The 24,345-nt window shown below is 42.2% G+C and overlaps 1 protein-coding gene across 5 annotated transcripts in view; it reads left to right on the top strand.

The window, feature by feature from the left end:
* CDK17 (cyclin dependent kinase 17) overlaps window positions 1–24,345 on the top strand; it is a 170,226-nt gene that overhangs the window by 114,049 nt on the left and 31,832 nt on the right. For all 5 annotated transcript variants that reach the window (XM_073651571.1, XM_073651570.1, XM_073651568.1 and 2 more), the window contains 5 exons: window positions 5,968–6,101; window positions 21,278–21,403; window positions 22,846–22,902; window positions 23,577–23,691; window positions 24,138–24,232. In XM_073651571.1, the coding sequence (XP_073507672.1) occupies window positions 5,968–6,101; window positions 21,278–21,403; window positions 22,846–22,902; window positions 23,577–23,691; window positions 24,138–24,232 (527 nt within the window). The remainder of the gene's footprint in view (window positions 1–5,967; window positions 6,102–21,277; window positions 21,404–22,845; window positions 22,903–23,576; window positions 23,692–24,137; window positions 24,233–24,345) is intronic.

Here is a 24,345-nt window from a genome sequence, read left to right as displayed (position 1 = left end):
TTTTTTTCTTATTAGGAAGTTATAAGGGTTAAAAGTTGACCAGCGATTTCTCATTTTTCCAACAAAATTTACAAAACCATTTCTTTATAGACCACATCACATTTGAAGTCACTTTGAGGGGTCTATATGACAGAAAAATACGCCAAAGTGACACCATTGTAAAAACTGCACCTCTCAAGGTGCTAAAAACCACAGTCAAGAAGTTTATTAACCCTTCAGGTGCTTCACAGGAATTAATGGAATGTGGAAGGAAATAATAAACATTTAACTTTTTTCCACAAAAGTTTTACTTTAGACCCAATTTTTTTTACTTTCACAAAGGTAGCAGGAGAAAATGGACCCCAAAATTTGTTGTGCAACTTCTTCTGAGCGTACACATACCCAATTTGTGGGGGAAAACAACTGTTTGAGCGCACGGCAGGGCTCGGAAGGGAATGAGTGCCATTTGACTTTTTGAATGTAAAATTTGCTGGCATACTTAAACGACGCCATGTCACATTTGGAGGGCCGTTGATCTGCCTAAAAAGTGGAAACCCCTCACAAGTGTCACCATTTTGGAAACTAGACCCCCTCAGAGAACTTCTCTAGATGTGTGGTGAGCACTTTGAACCTCCAGGTGCTTCACAGAAGTTTATAACATTGAGTCATGAAAATAAAAAATAAAAAAACAAATTTTTCCCTCAAGAATTGTTTTTTAGCACAAAATTTTGAGAGCTATAATTTTTCCAGATTTCTGCCGACATAGTTATGTGACAGCTTGTTTTTTTGTGGGACGAATGTCTTTGTTGTTGGTTCCATGTTTGGGAAAATGACATTTTTTGATCGCTTTCTATTCCGTTTTTTTGGGAGGCAGAATGAACAAAAACCAGCAATTCAGGAATTCTTTTTTGGGGATTTTTTTTTGCCGTTCCGCATGTGGTAAAATTGATAAGGCAGCTTTATTTGGATAATCATTATTACAGCGATACCACATTTATATAGTTTTTGTCGTTACGGAAGCGGCGATACCAAATGTGTACTTTTTTTGTTTATTTTTTTACACAGATAAATGTATTTATTGAATTAATATTTTTTCCTTTTTTGTTCTTTATTTTGTGATTTATTTATTTTTATTTTTTTTTACAGTATTTTTACAATTTTTATTACTTTTTTTTTTTACTGTTTCACATTGTCCCACTATGGGACATCAACGTTCTCTGCCCTGATCGCTAAGCTGATACTGCAGAGCATAAGATCAGCGTCTGACAGGCAGGAAGGAGGCGTCTCAGCTCCTGCTCTCAGAGCAGGTTCTGAGTGGCCACCTTCCTGAAGGACCCGCAGCCATCTTAGGACCGGAGGGAACTATGGAGACCATCAACATAACGCGATCCCATCGCGTTGTACCGATGGAAGCAGAGAGGGAGCCCACTCCCTCTGTGATGCCCCGCAATGTCGCTGTCACTATTGATAGTGGCATCAGAGGGGTTAAACGCCAATGAACAGTGCTAGCAACGATCATGGGCGTTGCTGCGGGGTGTCAGCTCTCACATAGAGCTGACACCCACATTTTATCGCGGCGGCGCACAGCGCGAGTCTGCGCGATCACTGTGCCGTACATATACTGCTCTTTGTGGGAACGCAGCAGAGCAGTACATGTACTGCGCATGTCGGGAAGGGGTTAAAAAAAATAAAAATTGTCACCGTATTCTGAGACCTATTGTTTTTATTTATCTGTTAGAGCTGTGTGAGGACTTATTTTTTATAGATTGATGGGTTCAGTGATAGAAACTTGATGTGCATACAGTACAGATCAAAAGTTTGGACACACCTTCTCATTTAAATATTTTTCTGTATTTTGACTATGAAAATTGTACATTCACACTGAAGGCATCAAAACTATGAATTAACACATGTGCCATTATATACTTAACAAAAAAGTGTGAAACAACTGAAAATATGTCTTATATTCTAGGTTCTTCAAAGTATCCACCTTTTCCTTTGATGACTGCTTTGCACACTCTTGGAATTCTCTTGATGAGCTTCAAGAGGTAGTCACCGGAAATGGTTTTCACTTCACAGGTGTGCCCTGTCAGGTTTAATAAGTAGGATTTCTTGCCTTATAAATGGGGTTGGGACCATCAGTTGTGTTGTGCAGAAGTCTGGTGGATACACAGCTGATAGTCCTACTGAATAGACTGTTAGAATTTGTATTATGGCAAGAAAAAAGCCGCTAAGTAAAGAAAAACGAGTGGACATCATTACTTTAAGAAATGAAGGTCAGTCAGTCCGAAAAATTGGGCAAACTTTGAAAGTGTCCCCAAGTGCTGTTGCAAAAACCATCAAGCGCTACAAAGAAACTGGCTCACATGAGGACCGCCCCAGGAAAGGAAGACCAAGAGTCACCTCTGCTTCTGAGGATAAGTTTATCCGAGTCACCAGCCTCAGAAATCGCTGGTTAACAGCAGCTCAGATTAGAGACCAGGTCAATGCCACACAGAGTTCTAGCAGCAGACACATCTCTTCAACAACTGTTAAGAGGAGACTTTGTGCAGCAGGCCTTCATGGTAAAATAGCTGCTAGGAAACCACTGCTACGGACAGGCAACAAGCAGAAGAGACTTGTTTGGGCTAAAGAACACAAGGAATGGACATTAGACCAGTTGAAATCTGTGCTTTGGTCTGTTGAGTCCAAATTTGAGATCTTTGCTTCCAACCACCGTGTCTTTGTGCAACGCAGAAAAGGTGAACGGATGGACTCTACATGCCTGGTTCCCACCGTGAAGCAGGGAGGAGGAGGTGTGATGGTGTGGGGGTGCTTTGCTGGTGACACTGTTGGGGATTTATTCAAAATTGAAGGCATGCTGAACCAGCATGGCTACCACAGCATCTTGCAGCGGCATGCTATTCCATCCGGTTTGCGTTTAGTTGGACCATCATTTATTTTTCAACACGACAATGACCCCAAACACACCTCCAGGCTGTGTAAGGGCTATTTGACCAAGAAGGAGAGTGATGGGGTGCTACGCCAGATGACCTGGCCTCCACAGTCACCAGACCTGAACCCAATCGAGATGGTTTGGGGGTGAGCTGGACCGCAGAGTGAAGGCAAAAGGGCTAACAAGTGCTAAGCATCTCTGGGAACTCCTTCAAGATTGTTGGAAGACCATTTCCGGTGACTACCTCTTGAAGCTCATCAAGAGAATGCCAAGAGTGTGCAAAGCAGTCATCAAAGCAAAAGGTGGCTACTTTGAAGAACCTAGAATATAAGACATATTTTCAGTTGTTTCACACTTTTTTGTTAAGTATATAATTCCACATGTGTTAATTCATAGTTTTGATGCCTTCAGTGTGAATGTACAATTTTCATAGTCATGAAAATACAGAAAAATCTTTAAATGAGAAGGTGTGTCCAAACTTTTGGTCTGTACTGTATGTTTTGATAGCTTTTTATCACATGTAACCATATAAATACAAATGTACTTATCCTTGTTAAACGACATACTACTTTATTAACGTAGCCAAGTAGGATGTCATCTTACAAATTTTTAAATTCTACATTACTACATGAGAAGAACCATCATCAGTGCATGAAAACAGCACCAGAACCACCATCAGAACATGCATACATTGCCAGAACTCTGTGGGAACATAAATGCAAAAAATGACCTCAAACTTTCCTCTTATTATACATGGCCTCCACAGGTCCTCTCATATAAAATATTACCACTACATCATCTTCCTCATGAAATATGGCTGCCACACTGTCCTTCCTTATGAACGATACTCTGCATAGACCCAGATTAAAAGTTACTTCTCCACTCTTTAATGTACAGTTAAAACCAGTACATCAATTGCACATAACCCGACTGTTTTCGTCTCATTAGGCTTACTAGAGGGTAAAAGCCTATCAGAAACATCCACACCTGGTATGTAAACCTTACTATCCATTATATTCAAGGTTCACATTATAACAGGGAAAAACACAAAAAATGCCTAGAGTATGAGTGAGAAAATGCTGCAAAATTACCGCAAGAAATGTCAAAACAACATTGTTGTGCACATTTTCCATCTTGTATCACTACTTTTAACCACTTCCTGGTTTGGAAACCCTGAAGTGATTAAAAGAAGTAACATGTTCATTCTCTGGACAGCTTCTGCTGGAAAACAGCTCGACGCTATAGTGGAAAATACATAGAGAAAAGATATCTGGTAAAAATGGTGGCAAAGGTGCTAGCTAAGCCATTTCAGGTTAAAAACCGCTGGCTATAGGAAAGCTGCTCCTCCTAGAAAAGCCTGGTAATTCCACGGGCGGCACAGTGACCTCGTGGGAACATACCCTTAAGGTGTAACTGCACTGCCAGAAATGAGCTCCTAATTCATTGATTTTGGGGTCTTTAGTTTGCCCTGTATGTTTTGGCTCTTTGATTTAGAAGGGATTGGCTGTGGCTTGTTTTATAGCGCTGACAACCATTTCATTACTTCATTATTTTTGTAAAACAAGAGGCACTTGTCTTGTGTTTTCTCCTTTTTGCCAAACTAATTTAGCAAATTTATGAAAAGGCTTTTGCTAACACAAGCAGAATCTTTGGTGCATACAACAGCAATCATTATATAAAACAAGCGCTCAATGGGACGCCTCAGTGCTGTAATTGCAAAAAATTGGAATGCCATTACTGACAGAAGAATCATTTATACAACGAGATGAATGATAGTCTTCTATTGCCTGTTGCACAAAGTGAATGTTTCTCTAAGAATCACAGCGCAGAATAGCCCCCAATACCTATTCTTTTTCATATAGGGAATACTAGAAGCTTTACATTGAATGGGTTCTCTCCTGAAGATTACCACTTTCCTTATTACCACGTTGGCACACATGAACATCATAGCAAAGGGATTTTGCTTTAGTGGACCTGGCCCATGCGTGTATTAAATGTTTGGCTATTCAGCATATAACCTTTATATTTCCGATTTATCTGTACAGCTCATGTTGGGTGTACTTGTTCCTTTTCAGCCAATGCATGTATCATGTGCTACTAGCTACCAGCCTGCCTGAAGAGGATTAATTATGGCCTGTGATGTATCCCTGCTAATGGGACATCAGTGAAGGCAGGATGAGCGTCATAAGAGCATGGCGTCCATTACTGGTTTCCTAAACATCTCTACCTGCAAGCTCAGAGGCTTGTACCAGCATTTTCCTAAATTCTTTATATAGCTGGTGGTAGATTGGGGGGGGGTAAACCCCTACAGTAGGTTATTTTCTGATGTTGGCTTCCATTTAAATGTAGTCCCCTATATTAAAATTAACCTTAATTGTACCAGAATAGCTGAAGAGATTAAAAAAAAAAAACAGAACCTGGAGTGGACACAGACAGAAGAGGACCCTTGTGCAAGAAAAATATGAGCCAATTGCAGTCCAATAGCACCTCATAATGCACAATTCCATCTGCTTGGCGGTAAAAGTAGACCCTCTTTCCTCTTGTCCCTGTGCAGCTGCCCAGGTTGCACCAATGGGATGTCCACCCCTGCCAAGAACTTATTTCACCTACTGGACCAGTTTGTTTAGATCCATTAAGTTTAACTTTTATAGTAGTGGAGATCCCCTTTAAACTAGTTGATCCCATACTTGTGTGATGAGATGGTGTTTTCTGCGTTAATGACTAATGCCATGGTAAACACTTAGGAGGCATGCCGGTCGTGTTGAAGAGCAAACAGCTCTCCCTGTGCACAATCTATTACTCTATGTCTACAGCCCCAAATCTTCAAATGTGATGTGCACTCTCTCATGGCTTACTGCCTTTCTTTTCTATCCAACGCGTTTTACCCTGTAAAAGTCCGATCCCTCTATGTATTGTATTTAGTCTTTTGCCAGTTTTAAAATTTTACCTTACAACAAGTGCCTTAGTTCCACACCACCATTTTCTATGGCTTACGCCAAAGGGTAAAACAATTGAGTATGTGTTTGCTCACATTTTTTTTTTGCTTGTTTCAGACATTGTACATGAAAATCTAAAAATGGGATCAGATGGTGAAAGTGACCAAGCATCTGGGACCTCTTCAGATGAAGTCCAGTCCCCCACAGATGTTTGCCTCAGGAACAGAATCCACAGGCGAATCTCAATGGAGGTAATATAATATGGTCCACAAATGGCAGACTGTACTTTTTGTTGTCTAATATCTCCATTTAAATCTATCTGGTCATTGTGCTCCATGAACTGTGGCTTCCTGTACTTAAACTTGTTTTCTTTTGCTGTAATGGGAAGCGGGTAACTCACCACAGCCAAAGTACCATTCTGTCCTCAGCTACAACAGCGATCTTTCATCAACACATTACACCTGTCTTTTTCAAGGGCTCTATGATGCTCAAGCCCATTACTTAAAGGGAACCTGCCATTTTAAAATAGCGCTATTAACCTGCAGATATGTGGTTAATCTTCAGGTTACTAGCGTACGGACATCATAAGGTGCTGACACTGAGAGCCCTGCTGCCAGGAGGAAATTAACTTCATTCTCCCCGACAGCGTTTGGCTTCCAAGTTATAGGGATGGCTCCGGCACAGTTTGTCACCGACTGACTGACAGCCGGCTCTAATGCTGAACCTGCTGTCAGTCCGTGACTGGTCGCTGTTATAGCCGCTGCTCTCTATGCACAGAGCGGTGACTAAAACCGTGCCAGTGCCATCCCAAACGCTGTCAAAGGGAATAATGTCAATTTCCTACCGGCAGCGGGGCTCTCTTGTACATAGAGACTTGTCTATCACCTGGAGCGGTGCTGGGAAAAGCCATCCGGAGCCAGTACCAGAATAGTCTCATATCTACCTATGGTCCCTGGTCAAATCTCCAAAATATATTTTCTCTGAAATTCTAGAAAATTTCAGAAAAAAATATTCCTCGCTGCAATGGTGCACCCATGTTCTTATTCATGCTGCCCAGTGCTTGGGGAGCATAAATCCGCTAAGAGATGCCTTTAAGACTTTACTTTCTCGCTAATATTAGAACCTGTGATCTGTAAAGATGTTCTTAGCATTTTATACTTCCTGCTCTGAACTTATCCTGTTTACCAATGTTACAAGAAATTTGTTTTCTGCCCTGAACCTGGTTTTGTATGACACTGCTTCAGTCTGTCATCCAGATTAGGAATGAGTGGACCTGTGGATGTTCTGTTTTGACTGAACTTAAATCCAAAGTTTGGGTACCAGAACTCTAACCAAACTTGATCCCGAACACCATAGAAGTCAATGGGGGCCCGAACTTTAGTGCTGTAAAATATAGTCAGTCATATTATCGGCTAAGGGGCTGCCAAATGAAGCACAGTACCCCCACAGAGTCTCTCTCCTCTCATAGAACTCCGGACACTAAAACGGACTTCCGGGAGAAGTCCGTGTTCGGAGTTCAGCATCGGACACTAGGTGTCTGGTACAAACCCTGAACTTTACAGTTGAGGTTCGCTCATCTCTAATCCAGATCTCCAATCTGTTGGCAAATTAGCTTTTGTAAACCAACTGTATTCCCTGAAAGCAATATCTCAATTCCAGTTAAGGCAATATCCCTGTGGGAAGAATTTGTGAAAAATAGATCCCATATACTCTTTCAATGTCTGTCCCTACCCAATTGGTATTTTATATGTCTACTTTAATAAGGTGAAACCTTACAATATATCGTTTTTATCAAACCTATTTATTTAAAGCAAATATGTAGTCAGAAAATTACCTATTGCTTAAATTAGATTTTTGAGTTCCATATATTTTTTTTTATCACGATGTATGTCATAAAAAAAAAAAAAATTGCGATCTTGCAATCTACACACTGCCCACTGAGGGAGGATATTTTGGACTCGCACTCCTTTCAGGAAGATTTTTCAGCAGGCTCCTTATCACAGGCATGATTACAATGACAGGTAACGCCTCCATAACGTAACCAATAACACAGGCTCCAGAATGTATTTATTGTACTTTTATAGCGCCATCATGTTCCACAGCGCTGTACAGACATCATTGTCCCCATTGGGACTCACAATCTAAATACTCTTTCTATATATCTTTGCAATGTGTGAGAAAACCCGAGTACCTGGTGGAAAGCCACTCAACTCAGGAAGAGTCGTAGCAAACATTGTTGTAACAGCAGCAAGTTCATCTAAAAATGCCCAGTGGCCAGTGTGAAAATTGCAAGGTTTCTCCTTTTTAATATTTGAGGCTAAAAAAATGGCAACATTTAAAAAAATAAATAAATGTAACACATTTGATTTAAACAATGGGTAATTTTATAATAAATTCCTTTATAAAATAAATGTTTTAAGCAAAAAGTAAACTATTCTGAAATGGTCCTCTTTCCTCCGATGGCCCCTGCATTGCAGAATAGGCAGCATACTAGCTCTTCATAGTGAAGGTAGGTCATGGCACCATCAGCGCTTGAAGTCATGTCATGAACTGCTGTCATTATATATTAGGATTGCCATTACAGAGGATGATGCTTTCTACAGATGACACTGTTGTCTAAACTACCGTATATTCCGGCGTATAAGACGACTTTTGAAGACTGAAAAATCTTCTGTCTAGTCTGGGGTCGTCTTATACGCCGGTAATGCTTTTAAACTTTCAGAAATTGACATGCGGGGATACTCTGGGGGTGTTAATAAGCTGCCGTGGCCGTATCCCTGCCATGTGGGAGTTAAAATACGGCGGCGGTAGGTCCAGACAGTCAGCGCTTCTGTGCTGAAACTGACACATCGCTGCGTATTCCCAGCTCCGGACACAGCGCAGGGCTTCTGTGCCGACAGCTTTCACTTGTCACAGAAGCGCTGCGCTGTGTCCGGAGCAGGGAAGTTCGCATCGCTTCTGTGACAATATATGAAAAGCCGGCAATTCAGCAGCGGCATAAGCCGGCACCCGACAATTTAGAATAGAAAGAATAGAGCTTCACACATAGATTAGATAGATAGAAACATGTCAGTCACATATATATGAAGTACAGTGACAGTATTGCTTACTGTACTTGTCATTTAGTGTAAAGGATTTATTAAAACAAATAATAGTGTTTTCATGCACCGTCTCTTTAAAAAAGCCGGCCGGCAATTCAGCATCTGTACCCGACAATTTAGAACAGACAGAATAGAGAATCACACATAGATTAGATAGATAGAAACATGTCAGTCACATATATATGAAGTACAGTGATAGTGTTGGTTACTGTACTTGTCATTTAGTATTAAAATAAAGGATTTATTATTAAAAAAATTGGCGTGGGGTTCCCCTTAATTTTAGGCTCTAGCGGAGGTTAAGCAGACAGCTGGGGCAGATGTTTGAAGCCTGGGAAGGGGGTAATACCCACGGAGCTTCCCAGGCTACTAATATCAGCCCCCAGCTGAATACCTAGTCTTTACTAGCTATTAAAATGGGGGACCCCCCAAAAAAAATGACGTGGGGTCCCCCCTAATTTAATAGCTAGCAAAGGCTAGGCAGACAGCTGGGGGCTGATATTAATAGCCCAGGAAGGGAGCCATGAATATTGGTCCCCTCCCAGGCTAGAAACACCAGCCGTCAGCCGCCCCAGAAATGGCGCATCCATAGGATGCGCCAATTCTGGCACTTAGCCTCGCTCTTCCACGCTGCCCTGGTGCGGTGGCAGGGGGTAATAGGGCTGGGGTTGATGTCAGCTTATAATGCCAGCTGACATCAAGCCCAGGTTAGTAATGGAGAGGCGTCTATAAGACACCCCCATTACTAACCCCATAGTCAAAGTTAAAAAAAACACAAACACCCAGAATAAAGTCCTTTAATTGAAATAAAGACACAATTCTTTATTGTTCTAAATTAAACCATACTTACCATCACGCCCATTCCAGCTGAAGCCAACGATCTCCTGCAATAAAAGAAAAATAATAAACCAACCTCATCCTTACCTTTCCATGGTTCCCAGGACAGCTCCAGCTCTGCTACATCGAGATGACAGGCTGGACCGCAGCAGAACGCTGCCATCCAGCCTGTCATCCCGGAGACACTGAGAAGCGCAGGCATGCTTGCGCTCCTCAGTGTCTCGCTGTGACGACATCCAGATGAGCCGACAATGAACTCAGCTCACCTCCTGGACGTCCGTCACTGACAGCGTGGGAAACTTCTACTGCGCATGCGGGGAGCAGGAGAATTTTCCCACGCTGTCAGTGACGTGCATGAGGTGAGCCGAGTTCATTGGACATGATCTCGGCTCATCTGGATGCCGTCACAGTCAGACACTGAGGAGCACAAGCATGCCTGCTCTTCTCAGTGTCTGCCGCATGGCAAGCTGAACGGCAGCGTTCTGCTGCGGTGCAGCCTGTCATGTGAATGTAGCAGAGCTGGACCGGTCCTGGGAACCATGGAAAGGTAAGGATGAGGTTGCTTTATTATTTTTCTTTTATTGCAGGAGATCGTTGGCTTCAGCTGGAATGGGCGTGACGGTAAGTATGGTTTAATTTAGAACATTAAAAAATTGTGTCTTTATTTCAATTAAAGGACTTTTTTCTGGGTATTGTGTTTTTTTTAATTACTTTACTAGAAATTCATGGTGGTCATGTCTAATATTGGCGTGACCCCATGAATTTCGGGCTTAGGGCCAGCTGATAATGCCAAGCTGGCCCTAACCCCTTTATTACCCAGTGAGCCACCGCACCAGGGCCCTGGATGAGTTGGGTACAGCGCCAGAAGATGGCGCTTCTATGAACGCGCCATTTTCCGGGGTGGCTGCGGACTGCAATTTGCAGCGGGGGGGGGCCCAGAAAGCTTGGGTCTCCCTGCGCTGCAGATTCCAGCCCCCAGCTGCCTAGTTGTACCTGGCTGGACACAAAAATAGGGCGAAGCCCCACGTCTTTTTTTTTTAATTATTTCATGAAATAATTAAAAAAAAAAAGGGCTTCCCTATATTGTTGTGTCCGGCCAGGTACAAATAGGCAGCTGGTGGTTGGGGGCAGCCCGTTCCTGCCTGCTGTACCTGGCTGGACACAAAAATATGGCGAAGCCCACGTCAACATTTTTGGGAAAAATTAATTACAAAATTAATAATAATTTAGGGACTGCATCTTTATTAACCCCTCAATTGTCATTTAGTGTTAAAATAAAGGATTTTTTAAAAAGAAAATTGGCGTGGGATCCACCATCATTATAGTCTCTAGCGGAGGTTAAGCAGACGGCTGGGGCAGATGTTTGAAGTCTGGGAAGGGGGTAATACCCACGGAGCTTCCCAGGCTACTAATATCAGCCCCCAGCTGAATACCTAGCCTTTACTAGCTATTAGAATGGGGGACCCCCCCAAAAAATGACGTGGGGTCCCCCCTATTTTAATATGTTTATGAGTGACAGTTTTCCTGCTATATACCTGCATGTCATAAGAATTTAAATTAAAAAAGGACCATGTTAAATTCAAATCTGTTTTTTTTTAATTTTTACCGGTGTTTGGTATGCGTTGGAAAAGGGGTAGTCTTATACGGTGAATATATCCTAAACTCTATATTTTAACAGGAAAGTAGGGGGGTCGTCTTATACACCAGGTCGTCTTATACGCCGGAATATACGGTAAGCAGAGAGGAGCAAATATCTAATCTCTGGTCCTGAAATGCTAAGTTATATTCGGGGGATGTCACTCCTTTTCTAAAAAAAAAAAACCTCCCCCCAGAATATTTATTTTTTTGCCTTCTGGGGGGCTTAGTTTCAGCGGTGTAGGCTATTATTTTAATGCATGGAATGTGTTCTTGCTGGAAGGAAGATAAGAGGTGATTAAGTTCTGTCAAATGCTGTTCATCTACAGACAAGGCCTTCAGGAGCAGATAAGCAGTGCGGGCCATGTGTACTGCTTGTATAGAAGTGATTTTCTAGCGAGCTGCATAAGGAAAATGACATAAAGACCTGTAGGTGTCTCACGCCTGACACATCACATTTATTGCTCCTAGGTTTTCATAGTGACTGGCTTTCTCCGAGCTTGGAGTTGTGTTTGCAGTCTTCATCAGTCAGTGATGCTTTGCACAGATGCCATGAGTATTCATTTGGATGCCAAAATTAGGGCACCCAGTCATCTTCAACAAGCGGATTCCCTTAATTATAGTCATTTGTCAGATGTTTGTGACACCTATTCGTGTTAATGTTTAGGCTAATAGCAGAGATGACACAACCCTATATGAGACTGCAGGAAGTGCACACTTCCACTCATGTCATGCTCGAGTGTCCTGTATAGCCAGGCGCAAGGATTTTTTTTGATTCACCATAAGGCTAGGTGCAGACCACAGTGTATTCTCTCATCCCAGAGAATCAGGTAGATGATGCAAATCTCACACTGATCAGAGTTTGATCAAAGTGTGAGCATAATGTGATCTATCAGAGGAGGAGAAGATGGAGGTAAAAAATTGCTCCATCTTCTCCATTCTGAGTGTCTAAGGAAATCTGGCTGCACTCAGGTGTCATCTGAGTGCAGGCTGATGGTTCCAACGGACTCATTGACTTACATGACTGAGTGTGATCTGAATATTTTATCAAACTCAGGCATGCTCTCTGGCACGGTTTGAGGGAAAAGCTGGCATGTGCACAGCCCAATAGACTAACATTGGTCCCAGTATGATGTTTTGTCAGATCGCACTCAAACCGAAAATGTGTCCAAAACTTTTCATAGTTGATCTGTAGTTTTTGCAATTTTATCTTCATTGTAAAATGCTTTCATTCCTCTGATTTTAGTTTTTGGAAACCCCAGTTACAGAAGGAAGCCGTAAAATCTCAATATGGCAGTAATATGACAGTTCAGCAGCAGTTTTCTCCTGATCTTTATTTTTTGCGCTTTTCATTTAAGAAATGTTTCCATGTCTTTGGAAAGAAAGTTGTTACTGCTTCTCTTAATCCGATTTAAGATCTAAGATAAGCTTATTGTGAAGTTACAACCTCTCCTGTGTTTACTTTCACACACTTACAACTTGGATCTGAACTAGCAGTGTTGGACATGATGCTTTGAAAATGCTGCCCTCTACTGGAGCTCCAGAGTATTTTAATCACCATTGGAACAAGTGATCTCCATTTATCTCTTGGCAATCAATAATTGTTAAATTGAGCTTTTTGTTTCCTTAGAAACTGATATCCCCTCCGAATATTAATAGTCGGAAGATAAGAAAGATGATGTATGTCAGCAGATTGTGTGATCACATGACTGTGACTCTTTGATTTCATTGTACATGAAGATGGGGATCTCGTTAAGCTATTTATACATTAGGAGGCTCACCGCACGGAGTAGTTTTTTAGTAGAAAATTCTGCAATTGAAAATCTGCTCCGTCGATCTCAATGGGGATGTTTTTGGCTGCATGTATGTACATTTCTGCAAGTTGTATTCAGATGAATGGTGATGGCATTTCACTAGAATGATTTGCTGGGGTCCAACCTGCGAAACTCCTATGAATCCTTGGAAAGAAGCAGCACTATGGCCTCTTCTCTATTTTTTTCCTGCACAATGGCTTTCCCGTTGACCCAACTGCAGGGGTCTGACATGCCTCATTCTCTTACATAGCACAGGAATTCATGTTTAAAGGAAATCTGTCCGCAAGTTTTTGCTATATAATCTGAGAGTAGCATAATGTAGGAGCAGAGACCCTGATTACAGTGATGTGTCACCTATTAGGCTGTGTTTTGCTGTTTCAATACAATCAGTGTTTTATCAGCAGGAGATTATCACTACAAGACAACTGGCCTCATGCCTCCAGCATGCTTTAGCAGCTCTGTCACTATACAATGTACCCAGAAAGCTGTGTTCTGGTCGGGATTATACACAGCTAAACAACTGAGCTCTGCCAGACCTGCAGCAGAGAAAACTGTGACTTATCACTTTATCATAACTGCTGCACACAGTAAATGAAGTGATGCATTGCTGGAATCAGGGTCTCTAAACATGCTGACTGATTCCCTTTAAAGGGAACATGTCATTAGGTTTTCCCAATATAACGTATTTTTCAGACTATAAGACGCACTTTTTCCTCAAAAATTTTATATACTGTGTGGGGGGAGCTGTAGCGGCGAAGGAGCGGGGCACAGGAGGCAGCAGCCACCGGCTGCAGCTTACACTGTCCCCGCTGCTAAAGAAAATTAATATATCCTGTGATCCCCTTGCCCATTGGCGTGGGGAGCACTGAATATTCATTCTCCTTAATAGCGGCACACAGCGTATCCGCAGCGCAGCTGCCCGCTATTAAAGGGCATGAATATTCACCCCCTCCCCGCGCCCATGGGCGTGCGGAGGGGGTGGATATTCATGCCCTTTAATAGCAGGCACACGCGATCGCCCGGCAGGAGCCGCGCTGTGGATACGCTGTGTGCCGGCTATTGAGGAGCATGAAGTCACTGCTCCCCGCGCACACAGTCCCGGCATGGGGAGCAGTGACTTCCGGCAGCTGATCTCTACTTGTGAGCCACACATAGCAGTGACGCCAAGCGCGGCTCACATGATGAGATCAGTGCGGGCAGACAGGACGCAGCGCTGGAGGAGAGAGAAGAAAGGGGAGTAGGAGTGTTTATTTTTTTTTATGTGCAGCGTGATGGGGATTAGGGGGGCCATACATACCAGGATAAGGATGAGGGGGGGCCATGCATACCAGGATAAGGATGAGGTGGGGCCTTGCATACCAGGATAAGCATGAGGGGGGGCCATGCATACCAGGATAAGGATGAGGGGGCCATGCATACCAGGATAAGGATGAGGGGGGCCATGCATACCAGGATGAGGTAGGGGGGCTTATATACCAGGATGGGGGATATTATCAGAATTGGGGGACATTACCCCCATACCAGTGTCAGTAGCAGATCCCCTCCCCCTTAACAGTGCATCGTGACCACATTTTTTAATTATTTTTTTTTCTGTTTTCCTCCTCTTAAACCTAGGTGCGTCTTATAGTCCGAAAAATACGGTAAACGAAAGTCACCACATTTAACTATTACCGCAGTCCTTCATCTTGTGTATAAAGTCACAACTCCCCCTGCATATCGCAGATATTACCTTTGATAAGTCTCCCACACTGTCTACTACTCATCATGATCCAGGCCGATGGGCGTTTTGTGGTCTTGGGTCTTCACCCCCTCTATAGGCAGAATCACAGTCATCCTGCCTTGATTGATATGGATGACACATCCAACGTCATCCACAAATCCTTGCACATTTGAAGCACTGGCCTGTGCAGGCACACTTTGTTGTGACTTGCTAAGGGCCACAGGTTATTGGACTACTGTATTAGACCAGTTAAAGGTGGAAGCTTTAGTTTATATTGGAAAAGCCTTGTGACTGGTTCCCTTAAAGCTTGGGGAATACCTGCCGGTCTTGCAAGATATTAGTTGCATTTTGCTATATTTTTTAAAATGTATAAATGAAAATAGCATTTTTGAGAATTCAAATTTTGTGGAGAAGATTTAAGGTGGATCTGTCACCATATTTCACAATACAACCTATTTAAATTAATAAATGACTTTTAGACCTGATAAGGTCAATGTGCTTACTTTAAAAATCCATGTTGCAGTTACTGTACAATGCATTATAATCAAGTTTTTAGGAGTCCAACTTAAGAGTCAGAGAGTTTGAGTCCAAAATGTGTTCAGTTTCTACTCTCTCAACCTGACTGATAGCTGCAGCTTGTACTGAGCAGTGTGAGATTACAGCTGGGAGGAGGACACTGAGGAATGGTTAATGAGACTATATATAAGTGGAGGTTGAGGTAATTTTTCATAAGATTATACAGCCATTCGAACATCAATCTTTAAAGTAAATACAACATCCTCATCAGGTCTAAGAAATGTATCTAGCAATGTATGCAATTTGTATTGTGAAATCTGGTGATAAGTCTGCTTTAAAAAGAGAGATTTTGCAGCTGGATGATTTTTTTCTACTTTATAATGTTACTTCTTTTCCTTAAGTGAACTGCATTCACTTACGTTTATGCCGTCTCTGACATGAGAACAGTGATCATATCTGTCATCATTATCAGTGAGTCATTCATCCTGAAAGCTGGCAGCGGTGCCTGCCTGCAGCACAAACGCATTTGAGCCTGCTGATTTGAAGTGATCATATACGGATCTGCTGTTGAGTGTAAATCAGTACTACTTAGCATGTTGGGCAGTACATGAATTATTAAGCTGACGTTCTCAGCCCTGATCGAGCCGTGGGTTCCCTTATGTTCAACAGCCAAACATGAAAACTGACATTAGAAATTATATCTTATCTGCACGTTTATGGAAGATGTAAAAAGATGGAACTCGTAGATGCTACTGGGTGATTTTCTTCTGTAAAACAAATTCTTGAGTCACCTTATGTGAAGGCAAATTGAATACTGAAACTTTAAACTAAAAATACCCCCTTAAAAGGCACAATTTAAATCCAACCTGTCATGAGATTCATGCTGCCCGAACCATGCAGCTGTATATGTTTTATTCTGGAGACGAGGTCTTGGATGACTAGTCCAAGAAACTGGTCCCCGGCTGCTTTTCCTCACCGCTCTCTCTTAGGGTGCAGTCAGACGGCCGTATAAATTGGACCAAGATCGGAACACCGTGCAGTGCATGGACTGACTGGCTGGCTGCACTCCCGATCAAGTGTAACAGCTTCTTCTTGTATTTCTATGCAGCTGTCTCGCTCGAGTCGGGAGAGCCGCCGGCCAATCTGTGCACCGCTTTATGATCTTACTCCAATTTATACGACCACCTGACTGCGCCCATAGACTTGCAGGTCTTTCCAAATATACAATAAACATCAGTTCCTGTCGGCACTCAAAATCCGTGGTGCTTGTGTTTACCCTAGACATCCAATCTATATATATAATTGTCTTATCCCGTCTGTCTGTCTGTCTAGGAAATCCCGCGTCGCTCATTGGTCCGGCCGCTGTCTGTCCAGGATATCCTGCGTCGGTCATTGGTCCGGCCGCGGCCAATCAGCGACGCGGGATTTCAGAAAAAAGATGGCGGCCGTTAGCGGCTCATCTGCCGGACAGAGGTCAGCGGCGAAGCAGCCGGGAGATGAGTGGCGCTAGCAGCAGAACTACCCTGACCGGCGGCGCCGCTGACCTCCATACGGCTAACGTCGGGAGATCAGCGGCTAGGACCGCTGATCTCCCGACGGCAAGTGTGAAGGGAGGACCGGGGAGCGGCGCCGTCGGTCGGGATGCTTCTGCTGTGAGCAGCCGCTCATCTCCCAGCTGCTCGCAGTGGAAGTACCCGCACAAGCAGAGCCGCTCCCCGGTCCTCGCTAATACGACGCTCTGCTGATTGGTTGCGGCCGCGACCAATCAGTGACATTGGCGCGAAATTTTAACACCGCTCTGCTGATTGGTCGCCGGCCGCAACCAATCAGCATTATTCGCGCCAAATTTAAACCCAGCTCTGCTGATTGGTCGCGGCCGGCGGTCACGACCAATCAGCGATTTTATCGCCAAATTTAAGCAAGCTCTCCGGTCCTCACTAACACAGTTCGCTGATTGGTCGCGACCGCCACCCGCGACCAATCACCGATATTGCCGCCAAATTTAAACACCGTTTTGCTGATTGGTCGCGGTTGCCGGCCGCGACCAAAAGCGATTTTGGCGCCAAATTTAAACAACGTTCTGCTGATTGCGCCCGGTCGGCCGCATACATATTCTAGAATACCCGATGCGTTAGAATCGGGCCACCATCTAGTTGCAAATAACATAAGACTGGCACTCACTTGTATTTGCAGAATTTGTAGATTTTTATTCCATGCTCTTCAAAAAGAGCATGAATAATTTTTGAATAGCATGGAATAAAAATCTGCAAATGTACAAGTGAGTGCCAGTTGTCTTATGTTATTTCCATATACACACACTGAGACTTGTCAGTCATGGGGAGCGGGATGGGGATAAAAGTACCTGGGGACTAGTCTTTTGGACTAGTCATCTAAAAAATATAGTCCCCTCTTGGCCTTTGAATATACCGCTCTGGCAAAAATTAAGAGACCACTGCAAAATTTTCAGTTTCTCTGATTTTTCTCTTTCTAGGTATATTTTTGAGTAAAATGTACATTGTTGTTTTAGTCTATAAACTACTGACAACATGTCTCCGAAATTCAAAGCAAAAAATGTTGTATTTATTTGCAGCAAATGATAAAGCGTCAAAATACTAAAAAAGAAACAGTGCTTTCAGACCTCAAATTACTCATGTTTTAACTCAGGAAGAGTTCAGAAATCAGTATTTGGTGGAATAACCATGATTTTTAATCCCAGCTTTCATGCGTCTTGGCATGCTTTCCACCAGTCTCTCCATGTTTCCAATAGAAAACTGTTCAGTGGTCTCTTAATTTTTGCCAGAGCTGTATGTTTTCTCTAAAGTGCCAGTGTCTGATTTATGTTGCCTGTGGTAGCATAACTCTCATGGCCGGCTCCCTTTATAATCAAAATAATATTTTTGATAATTGTGTCTTTATAAGTCGATTGTTGTCCCATCATTGCTGATTGTGTCAGACGTTATACGCACACACCCCTATCACACACACACACTGTATGGTAATTTCCTGTTGTCAAGGTATTCAATAATATACAGGAGGGATAACAGAGGAACTGCATAACCCGTAGTTACATATAAACAGGCGCTCCTGTATTATCAGGGGTGCTACCAGGTCCTCTTTAATACCTCATGAAAACTGCCCTAAAAGCATGACAGTCCTTTGCCAGCTTGGCAGTCAAATATAGGCTATTTCTACCAGTTGTGAAAGTGCAAGGCATTTTAATGCCACACTAGATGCCCTGTTTTATTATGGGTAAGCGCCCACTTGATATGGGAGTTTTCACTAATCAAATTGTTTTAGAAATTGCTTTTTCTTTCATGCAGAATACATAATGATTTTATATGATGACTAGAAGACCCACTCTTTCAGACCATCGAAAAATTCAGTGCATGGGTTTTTTTTGGTTCATTGTGTAGGTTATTGGTTAAATCACAAAAGCAATTTATTTTGTCAATGACATTCATCCATTCCAAATACCCTTTTGGATGCAGAGGACACACTGACTGTTGTATTAGTGTTACTATCTAAATGGTAGGAAACCTTAAACTGGTAATAAATGTAGCAAGGAGCACTAGTGCATAGGAAACATTTATGTAATCTCCAGCTGACTGCAATCTCTAGGGAACACTCCAGGTTTTATAGATCTGCCCCTGAGATTTTTCTTATGCTAAATTAACTAAAAGCTGGAAGCTTCTGTTTGGTTTATCAATACGATATCCCATATAGCAGACTTTGATAAAAAAAAAAAAACAGAGCAGTAGTTGAATCCTCCTTAGCTAAATGTACCAGAATTCTGGCAAAATTTAGGCCACACTTTTTAGACCAATAACTTCCCAGATGTGCTTGATGGGAGACAAGTCCAGAGATACTGCATGCCATGGTAGCAAACTCCGACCGCGCGGGCTGCACAGTGGCATAAGCAACATGCGTAAGGCTATGTGCCCACGTTGCGGACCTGAAGCATATTTTTTACGCTTCTCCCTGGCGGGAAAATCGCATGCGGATATTACATGCGGTTTTCCCGCCAGGTAGAAGCGTTTGTGAGGCGTCTTTGCATGCATTTCCGCATGCGGGTTATCAAGCACTTCTCCAAGCATCACTTGGAAAAGTGCTTGACAACTTGTTCAGAATGGTAAAAAATAAAAAAATAAACTTTATACTCACCTTCTGATGCATTCTCTGCCCCGTCCGGAGTCTTGAGCGGCTCACGCTGTTGTGTGCAGGACCTGCGGTGACGTCATTGAGTCATGTGGTGGGTCACATGACTCAATGACGTGGCAGGTCCTTCAGACAACAGCGCGACGGAGGGAAAACATCAGAAGATAAGTATAAACTTTATTTTATTCTTTTTTTTACAGGTTCTTTGGTACCCAGGTCTGGAGGAGAGTCTCCTCTCCTCCAGACCTGGGTACCATCCGCACATTGATTCCGCAGCGCTTCCGCAAAATTAATGAACATGCTGCGGATTTTTGACTGCAGCATATACGCTGCGGAAAAATCCGCAGCATGGGCATTGACATTGCGGAATGCCATTGGGGACCATGGGGTGCGGATCTACATGCGTTTTTCAAGCGTTTACGCTGCGGAAATTCCGCAGCATATACGCTTGAAAAACGCTACGTGGGCACACAGCCTTAATCTGTTCTTGCGACACTTAGGAGAAATGGCCATACTACTGATCCCATGATTGAATTATTTTGTACTGCAAGAGAAATTGGACATCACACAGCAGGCCATATACATGACATTTGGCAGTGAGCCAGATATCAAGCTACAGATGTGCCATTGACCTCATGCCATCTCTCTCAAAGGCTATTATGCTGTAGAGCAAAATGGTAGTGGAGGCTGGAATGGAGGTCTATTTCCTTCAGCGAAGAGACCCGCTTTTGTCTTGGACACAATGAAAGCCTGAGATTTGTCAGGAGATCACATTGACAACAAAATGAATTGGTCTTCACAAAGGAAAGTCACACCATCCCACTTCTGAGATTTTGGTGTGGGGTGGAATAATGTACAGCAGCCAGACCCTTCTCATCTTTATTCCAGGTACAGTAACATTTTGGCCTTGCGTTGATTTGGTTGTGGAACCAGTGATATAGCTATTGCTCCGAAGTTTCCCAGGAGCCATTTTTCAACACAATGCCAGGCCCCATATTGTTCATGCCACTGTAAGCAGCCTGCGTGGTACCATGCCCCGCAGCATCTCCGAACTTGTCTCCCTTTGAGCACATCTGGGATGTCATTTTTCGCCAGTTGCAAAGGGAGCTGCCAGCAGTAGATCATGATGATTTTCATACCCAAGTGCATTCCACATGGAAGATCTTTCTTCAGATAACCATTAATAACCATATTAAGCATGCCAAGATCGCCACAAAATGAACAAACCTTCCAAACTATGAAGCCTCTGTGAACGAGCTCCTTGTGTCTACATTGGCATTTATTGTTGATAAAACCTGGTTGATGTACTTAAATTTGTGTCATTGAATGTTCATGGATTTATTTGATATATTCCATTACAAGGTTATATTGTTTTTCTGCCTCATCAGCAACATCCGTCATATTGTCCCTTTTTCTCGTTTGTACTCGTATACGGCAACAAATTATGATGTGTTGTATTGTACGAACCCTTTGATTTGTTTATGAGCAGCATGTTAATGAAAATGTCAATTTAATAGGTTATTTTTAGAATATAATAACCAACTTTACAGCGTACATGGATATAGGCAACTCTTCCTGCTAGTATTTTATAGACTGGCATATGTCTGTGTAGACATTTTGTAACTTATGACTTGTTTCTCCTTTTCCATTAGGACTTAAATAAGCGTCTCTCACTTCCTGCGGACATCAGGATACCTGACGGATATTTAGAGAAACTGCAGATTAACAGCCCACAGTTTGATCAACCAATGAGCAGGCGATCACGAAGAGCTTCGCTGGTAATGTCACAATGCCTCATAGCACTGTGTACTTACATTGCATATACCTAATGCTGTGCGCTCAGCCCCTTTAAACGAAAAAGGGTCCAGTGCTTCACCTCTAACGCCTTTTGTGTATAGTGAAAAAAACAAAGTTGTATGCTTTATAGAAAATGATTGTTTGAGCCCTTAAAATATCCTATACTTTACTGCCCGTTTAAGTCTACCAGAATAGGAGCCATACTTTGTTTTGGCATATAGCGGGAGGTGGGGGGTGAGCCGTGAGCATGTGATCTGCATATAGGCAGGACTTGCTTCTATGATCAGCCCCTTTGTCATTCGTTTTAGTACATGTATATGTTCTATAGCTATAGTGTATATAGCTTTATTATCTATACCAGTGTTTCCCAAACCCCATCCTCACGGCCCCCCACAGGTCATGTTTTCAGGATCTCCTTAGTATTACACAGGTGATTGAAGTATCATCAAGGCATCAGGAATTCTCTCACCTGTGTAATACGTGAAGATGGGGTTTGGGAAACACTGATCTATACTATTCAATCTTTCACTATACTAACTTTGAATTTGCAAGACCAAAGAAATGAGCAGGATCATAAGTTGGTATACGTGCAATACGTAAGCATGTTCACACTGTGGCCATTTCATAGACCAAACCCCCAAAAAAACAAATTGAGCATATACTATATAGTAAGTAAATGGTAAAAGTACAAGTAAATGGCATAGGATACTTGGTTAACGCTATTTTGATCAAAAAAGCCTAAATCCATCCCATCGCAACAAGGTGTACCCAGTCGGGGATGGTCCTAGCATGTCTCTAGTATTAAAACCTTACCTTGTGTCAGCTGACCTCAATGTGAATAAGGGTAGAGCAGTCAGGGGCCCTGACTGTTCAGCCACCTGCCCATGGGAAGCTATATAAATAAATGCCTAGCTCAGAAAGGAGGGCCATGCTCCTGTTTGTACAAAGTACAAAGAATTACAGCAAAACCAAAGAAATGAGCCGGATAATAAGATAGTATACATATGAGTACGTCCACACTGTGGCCATTTCACAGACTGGTGACTGAACAGTCGGAGTCCCTGTCCTGCTCTCCCCTAATTCACATTGAGGTTGGCTAAAACAACGTAAGGTTTTCATACTAGAGACAGGCTAGGACCATCCCGACTGGGTACACCTTGTCGTGGTGGGATAGTTTTTATGCTTTTTTTTATCAAAATAGCGTTCACGAAGTACCCTATGTTATTTACATGTGCTATTACTGTTTACTTACTAAAGGGTATATGCTCAAGTTATGTTTTTTTTCTTTGGGTTTAATTTTGAATTTGTCAAATTAACAAAAAACTTTCAACATTAAATGTCAATACTCCTTTAGTATCTGAAGGATTGTTATTACCATCCTAGTATAACAATTTTTTCTTTTCTTTTCACATTGTGATCACAGTCAGAAATTGGCTTTGGGAAGATGGAAACATACGTCAAATTGGAGAAGCTCGGAGAGGTTCGTAAATAACTTACGGTATAATCTAGATGTGATATACTGAACTTCTAAGCAAATTTCTACATTGTTATAAAGTATTTATTTTCTCTTATGGATAATGATTCACTTCTATCGAGAGAAGCCAAACGTAGAATGAAACACTTAGGTCAGGGTATATATCACCTTGACTTAAGAAAGAGCCATTTCATTCTACACTGGTGCATGGCAGCAAACTATCAGTACAGGAGAGAGATTTTGGCTGCCAATGCATTTCACTATCAAATTATAAATGCCTAATCTGAAGATATGGTTACAAACTCTGGTATGGTAGGTTGGATAGACAATCCGCCCCAGGCTGTAGAAGATGACCTGTATTTCGCAACAGCCTGGATTTCTAAATGTAAGCAGAGATAATGTTGGCAACCTGGAACAAAGTGTGTAAGAAGTTCAGAACTTTTCATTGTTTAGTTTATAAAGAAGTGGAGTGTTGTATGATTTTTTTTTTGCTGTTTTATTCTTGACCGATTTCATTACCCTTGGCTATTCACTTGTCTCACATAATGTCATCATTTTGTTCTCTGTAAGATCTATGGAAGGCCAAAAGGTTTGGCAGTGCCATGTACTTTGGACAAAAAGTCATTATAGCCAGTACTATATTATCTATATGAATACTTAAGATAAATCTTTGTTTTTAGGGTACTTATGCCACAGTATTTAAAGGAAGGAGTAAGTTAACGGAGAACCTTGTAGCCCTGAAAGAAATCCGACTGGAACATGAAGAAGGAGCTCCATGCACGGCCATTAGAGAAGGTAAAGCTTTGCATGCTGCTGGCTGTGACTTATTCTTGCCAATGTCACGTGTTAATAAATTGAAGGAGCTCCATTGACAGTATAAAACACTGAGTTTTCAGCACAAGAATTATTTGCAGAAATACCTGATGCCACTGACCCAACATTAACATATCTGCACTGATAAACCACGAGTCAAAAATACAAGCAATACAATAAAGTTCCAGTCTATTTCTTTATATACAGCTAAATAACACATGTGATATCAATGTCTTCTACAAAGAATTTACATCTGTTACTTCTGAGAATGGAGTGTTGTACACCATAGAATGGTGGTGCATGTACACTAATGTCGGCATTAACTCCTTGTTTGGCAGTGACTAGATAAATGACGACAGGTAAAGCAGCTTAATATGTGACAACACACTAGAAGGCCACTAATGATTTTTTTCTCTCCTCTTCTGTAGTCTCATTATTGAAGGACCTAAAGCACGCAAACATTGTCACCTTACATGATATTGTTCACACGGACAAATCATTAACGCTGGTCTTTGAATACCTGGTATGTATGGAATGTGTTTCCTCCTATCTTCATGCACACTGTAGATCTTGTTTAAAAGTAAGATTTGTGTTAAGAAATTAAAGTATCAGGCAAGCCTGATATACTAATCGGCA

Source organism: Phyllobates terribilis, unplaced genomic scaffold (assembly GCF_046119375.1).
Source record: "Phyllobates terribilis strain yellow unplaced genomic scaffold, ASM4611937v1 Scaffold_11__3_contigs__length_659146591, whole genome shotgun sequence".
NCBI classification, from domain to species: Eukaryota; Metazoa; Chordata; class Amphibia; order Anura; family Dendrobatidae; genus Phyllobates; species Phyllobates terribilis.
The sequence above is the reverse complement of the archived record's forward strand: the minus strand, read 5'-3'. Positions and strand labels throughout refer to the sequence as shown.